General features: G+C 37.8%; 1 protein-coding gene across 1 annotated transcript; it reads left to right on the top strand.

The window, feature by feature from the left end:
* Positions 1–1,680: 1,680 nt before the first annotated feature.
* LOC131276777 (olfactory receptor 7A17-like) lies at positions 1,681–2,649 on the top strand. Its single transcript, XM_058290347.1, has one exon. The coding sequence runs from the start codon at positions 1,681–1,683 to the stop codon at positions 2,647–2,649; it is 969 nt and encodes a 322-aa protein (XP_058146330.1).
* Positions 2,650–6,675: the final 4,026 nt, after the last annotated feature.

The raw sequence follows: 6,675 nt of genomic DNA, 5'->3' as shown, positions 1-6,675 counted from the left end.
AACTGCCTTCTGTCTATCCCATTTTGTACTCTCACTAGCAAGGAATGAGACTAGTATCGCTTCAGATCCTCATGAACAATTTGAATTGTCAGTGGTTAGGTGTTTAGCTATTCTAATAAGCATGTGAGGATATACCATTGAGTTTTAATTTTGCATTTTACAAATGACAAATAATTTTGAGCATCTTTTTGTGTATGCTTATTTGACAACTATAAATATTCTTGGTTAAGAGTCTGTTCAGATATTTTGCCCATTTTTTAAATAGCTTGTCTGCATTCATATTGTTGTGTGTTAAGAGTTCTATGTGTTTTTGAATACAAATAATTGATATGTGTTTTGCAAATACTTTCCCCATGTCTGTTGATTCTCTTTTTGTTCCCTTATCAATGACTTTCACAGACAGATGTTCTCCAATTTAACAATGTATAACTTGTACATTGTCTTCTATCATGAGTAGTGCTTTGGGTGCTATATCTAAACACTCATTGACAAAACACTGACCCTTGATTTTCTTTCATGTTTTCTTCTAGAAGTTTCATACTACACATTTTATAGGTAATTGTATTGTTCATGTTGAGTTAATATAGTGAAATAGACACAATCTGCATCTAATATTTCTGGACATTTTTATGCCATTGTTCCAGCAACATTTGCTAAAAAGTCCCCACTTTCTCCCTTGAATTGACCTTTCCTCTTGTCACAAATCTCGTGACTGCAATTGTGTGGATCTATTTCTGGGTTCTTTAACATCAGTTCATGTCTTTATTTCAACAAGACAACAATGTTTGATTACTTTATTATAGTAAATCTTGGTTCCAGTTAATGTGGTCCTACAACTTTGTTCTTCTTCAGTATTGTTCAGGCTAGCTAGGTAATATCAGGCACAAGAGTTCCTAAAACTTTCATTTTATTCTTCAGTATTATATTAACTTTCTAGGTAGTCTATGTTTCTAGATAAATTTTAGAATTAGTTTGTAAATTCCCTAAAATTATTTGCTGGCATTTAGTGATGGGCTGAGTTAAATATATGGTCATGTTGGAAAGAAACTACATCCTTAATATTTAGTCTAGTGTAACTTAAACCAAAGTATCTCTAATTAATTAAATATTTGCTTTCATTTTTTAGTGTAGTAAGTTATACATAAATTAATATTATCTTTTTTATCCATTTTCATGCATTCAGTTTCATAATATCAATCCCATTCAGAATGTTTTGCAACCATAACTAACATCCATTACTGAAGTTTTTCATCACAAGTTACAAAATTCCCAGTCAAATTATTTGTTGATTGAAATCAATTCTAAGAGGATTTTTAATAGAAATTATTACTGTGAGAAAATGTTTACAATTATGGACAAGGATGGCAAGTTAGAAACAACATCAAGGAGATGCAGGAAGATTTGGTTTCCCTCTTATTGTCAGATAAATGGCTCTGTCTGTCTATCTACCTATCTAATCTAGCTAACTATCAATCTCTCTCTCTCTCTCTCTCTCTCTCTCTCTCTCTCTCTCTCCCCCCCTCCCTTTCTCTCCATCTATCTATCATCCTTCTATCTATCCATTAATAAGAATTCATTAACTTAATGAGTTGCAAACATAGAATTTATGTTATTTGCTGCTATACACTTGTAATTAAGTCTGCATTTCTCTGCTCTCTTTTCAGTAGTATCATCAGCTACATGGAACCAGAAAACCAAACACGTGTTTCAGAATTTATCCTCCTGGGGCTGTCAGAAGATACAGAGGTGCAATCCCTCCTCTTTGGGCTGTTTCTGTCCATGTACCTGGTCACCTTCACTGGAAACCTGCTCATCATCCTGGCCATCATCTTGGACTCCCACCTCCACACACCCATGTATTTCTTCCTCTCTAACTTATCTTTTACAGATATCTGTTTCATCTCCACCACTGTCCCAAAGATGCTGCTGAACTTACAGACAGAAAGCAAAATTATAACTTATGAAAGCTGCATCATCCAGATGTATTTTTTCCCACTTTTTGGACAATTAGATAACTCCATCTTGACTGTGATGGCCTTTGATCGCTTTGTGGCCATCTGTCGCCCCCTGCACTACACAGTCATCATGAACCCCCAGCTCTGTGGCACTCTGCTACTGGCATCCTGGTTATTGAGTGTTTTAGTCTCTCTTCTACATGGCTTAATGGTTTTGCGATTGTCTTTTTGTACAGATTTGGAAATCCCCCACTTTTTCTGTGAAATTACTCAGGTGGTCCGACTTGCTTGTTCTGACACCTACCTCATTGACATAGTTGTGTATTTTGAAACTGGACTTCTGGGTGTTATTCCAATCACTGGGATTCTTTTCTCTTACTCTAAGATTGCATCCTCCATTTTGAGAATTTCAACAGCTGGGGGAAAGCAAAAAGCTTTTTCTACATGTGGGTCTCACCTCTCAGTAGTATTCTTGTTTTATGGTACAGGTGTTGGAGTGTATCTTACTTCAGCTACTACCCAAAACTCAAGGGCAAATGCAATAGCCTCAGTGATGTACACAGTGGTCACTCCCATGTTGAACCCCTTTATCTATAGTCTTAGAAATAAGGACATAAAGCAGGCCTTTAAAAAGTTGAGAAACATTATTTCTATAAAAGTATCATTTGTCTCAAATTCAGAAAAATTCCCATGATTAACAGAAGTCAAACACTGGGAGATCTAAATTGAGAAACTTTAATAAGTGCATAGAAACATAATTTGTTATTTGCCTAATTATCAAAAATTCTACTTCTTTAATTTTTATATATCAACTACAATAGTTTCTTCTATATTTTATTTTACATCATGTCATCTTTCTTATTATATTCCCTAGAATCAGTATTAAAACAATAACAGTTTCCTGATTTTTCAGCAGCAAAATATTTAATATAGGTAATTTGGTATTTATAAAATTATCAGAGATACTGTGGGGATGAAGGTGTACTGCAGGTGCTGCCAGAGAAATGCAACTACATAAAACAATTTTTTTCAGATCAATTTTGTTGCTACATATTAATAAACACACAATTCATCCAAAGGGTACAGCCAATGATAATTGCTATAACCACATTGTTCATTTATCATTTCAATCGTTATTGGCACATTTCATTGTTTCAATAATTCTAATTAAAAAACAGACAAACAAAATTCCTCAACTCTCCATCTCTCCATGTTTCCTCCACTGTACATAACTGCTATTTCTGGTTCTTCTATCCAATGTGTATAATCAATGATTTTCAGTATAATCACATTATTGTATATTTATCATCTCAAAAATATTAGTACTATTACATTACTCCAAAAAGAAGACTCCACACCACTTAGCATTCCTTCCTCAGACCTTCTTAACCACTAATTTTCTTTCATTTTTATAGATAGATTTATAATTACTTTTTATATAAATCGTATTATACCATATGTAGAATATGTAGCACTCTGTTTGATCTCCACTTAGAATAATGTTTCAGTTTTTTTGTCTGATATTAACATTTTGTACTCGTAATGGTCACTTGTTCAGCTTCAAAAAAAGTCTTATGTACACAATTCTACTCATATTCATATTTAACGTAATATATTTACCTTTCATGTAATACATTTAGTTCATAATAGGGCAATCATAGAGTTGTTGTCTTTTTGTGTTAAGCTTGTGTCACTCAACATAAGGTCCCCCAGGTTCATCCATGTTGTCATACGTTTCACAAATTCATTTTTTCTTATTTGTGCATAATATTCTACCATTTCTATAACCCACAAAGTTTCTATCCATTCATCAGTTGGTGGTCACCTGGGTTGTGTACAAATTTTGGTTATTGTGTATAACATAGCTATGAACATTGGTGTGCAGATATCAGTTCATGTCACAGTGCTCGGTTCTTTTAGGTATATACCTAGCAATGGTATTTCCAGGTACCTTGGCAAGGGAATTTTCGTATTCTGTAGAAACTCTCAAACAGTCCTCTACAGTGACTGTACCATTTCACTTTCCCACCAACAGTGAATAATCATTCCTATTTCTCCACATCCTCCCCAACATTAACAGTTTTCTGACTTTTTAATAGCCGCCAGTCTAACAGACGTGAAATGGTATCTCATTGTAACTTTGATTTGCATATCTCTAATCACTAGTGATATCAAACTTCTTCATATGTTTCTTCACTATTTTGTATGTCTTCTTTGGAAAGTTGTCTTTTCAATTCTTTGGTCTATTTTTAAAACAGATACTTTGTCTTTTTACGTGTTGTGTTGTATGATCTCTTTACATGTCATGGATATTGATATGTGATTGTGAAATAGTTTGTCCCATTGAGTCGACTGTCTTTTCACCCTTTGGACCAAGTCCTTTGAGGTGCAAAAGTGTTGACGTTTGATGGGGTCCCATTTAACTGTATTTCTTTTGTTGCCCATGCTTTGGTTGTAAGGTTTAAGAAACTACATCCTAACACAAGGTCTTGAAGATAATTTCCTGCATTTTCTTTGAGGAATTTTATGGTTGTTGGTTTCATATTTACGTTCTTGCTCCACTTTGAGTTAATTTATGTATAAAGTATGAGATAGGGGTCTTCTATCTTTCTTTTGGTAATGGCTATCCAGTTCTTCCAAGATCATTTCTTTTTTTTCCAATTGCTACTCAATTTATTCATTTTTTAAAAGATATCATATTCAAACAATATGAGGTACCCATGTACCCCCACCGTCCCCACCCCACCACTCCCCCACAGTAAAACTCTCCCCCATCATCATGACACATCCATTGCGTCTGGTGAGTACTTCTCCAGGCATCGCTGCACCCCATGTCCCATGTTCCACACCATAGCCCACACTCTCCCACGTTCCATCCAGTGGGCCATGGGAGGACATATAGTTTTCGGTAACTGTCCCTGCAGCATCATCCAGGACAACCCCAAGTCCTGAAAATGCCTCCACAACTCACCTCTTCCTCCCGTTTCCCAAACTAAGCAGCCACCATGGCCACTTTCTCCACAGCAATGCCACATTTTCTTCGATTACTAATCACAATAGTTCATGAATAGAATATCAGTAAGTTTACTCTCATCCACATTTTATTCCTCCATCCTGTGGACCTTGGAATGGTTCTGTCCACTCCAAATTTATATCAAGAGGGGGCTTAGATTCCACATGGATGCTGGATGCAATCCTCCTGCTTTCAGTTGTAGGCACTCTTGGCTCCCTCATGTGGTGGTTGACCTTCTTCACCTCCATGTTAACTGAGTGGGGTAAGTCCAACAAACCAGAGAGTAGGAGCTGAAGTCTGTTGAGCCTCAGGGCCTGGCTATCATATGGTCAGTCCAGAGATTCAGATCCCCTGGGTATATATAAACCCCAGCAACAACTAGAGTTCTAGTAAAAGTAACAGGAGAGGCTTGTGAAAAAAGATCACATATGAGTCCAGCTCCATCACACAGAAACACAAACTCCAAAGAAGGGCCAACTGACATGGCACTGAACTCCATCTGCCATGTCCATGGAACCTGTGGGTCTCTGTAGTACTCAGAAGAACCAATACCCGGGGTTGTATCTACTTTATCTGTCTCCGGGATTGTGCTGAGGTGTGCATATAGGGCAACCCCTCTGATAACCTCCTGGCACTTTTTGCAGACTCATAGCCATATAAACTCACTTGTCCTTTCCATTTCCCCCTTGATTCAGGTCAAAAAGCATTTTTAACTCCTGGTATTATATGTAGATTGAGATATTCTGCTGGTCCGAGTTCACCCTTCAACTCAAGGTTATTTTCTAGTTGCATCATCGGCTACTACTTGGTAGTAATCCCTCGACACCAGGGAGGCTTTTCCCCAGCAGTTATGTCCCAAACTGGGGGAAAGGCAATGCATTTACATGCTGAGTTTGGGCTTTGAGCCTGGCCACTTTTAAAGAAGTTTTGGAGCACAGAAAGGTTCAAATATGTCAGGAGAGGAACACTGGTGTGGGTTGTTATTGATAAGGGACACAAGTTTGGGAGGGAGCACTACAGGGCATACATACAGGGAACATAAAAATGACAACTGAGGGAGTCCTGAGTTCCTAGCCAGGGGAGCTCTACTACATTCCCTAATGGGACACCAACAATTCCCCAAGAGCAATGGCAAAGACCAACAAAGAAGGATATTCCAACAATAAGCCTTTGATACTGATGACTTTGCTTATTAGCCCGTGCTCCTGAAATAAGAACAAAGCCTAGAGCTGTAGGGTGCCCAAAGGTTACCTCCTGAGAGCCTCCATTTTGCTAAATGTGGCCACTCTCTAAGCCAAACTCAGCATGTAAATGCATTGCCTTCCCCCCAGCATGAGACATGACTCCTAGGGATGACCCTCCCTGGCACAGAGGGATTACTACCAAGCACCAGCTGATGACGTACATAGAAAAAGGCCTTGCATAAAATGGTCAACTCAGAGTAGCAGAATATCTCAGCCTACATGTAAGATCAGGTGCTAAAAACTGCTTTATGACTTTGGATAAAAGGGAGAAATGGAAAGGACAAATGTGTTTATATGACTATGAGTAGCAAAAAAAGATTCAGGAGGTCATCAAAGTGGTCACACTTATGCATGCCTCAGAAGGGTACCAGAGACAGCCAAAGTAGATACAACCCCAGGTACTGGTTCTTCTGAGGGCTACAGGGACCCACTGGGTCTATGGTCATGGCAGATGGCTCTGGAG

The sequence above is a fragment of the Dasypus novemcinctus genome, chromosome 30, assembly GCF_030445035.2.
Source record: "Dasypus novemcinctus isolate mDasNov1 chromosome 30, mDasNov1.1.hap2, whole genome shotgun sequence".
NCBI lineage: Eukaryota > Metazoa > Chordata > Mammalia > Cingulata > Dasypodidae > Dasypus > Dasypus novemcinctus.
The sequence above is the reverse complement of the archived record's forward strand: the minus strand, read 5'-3'. Positions and strand labels throughout refer to the sequence as shown.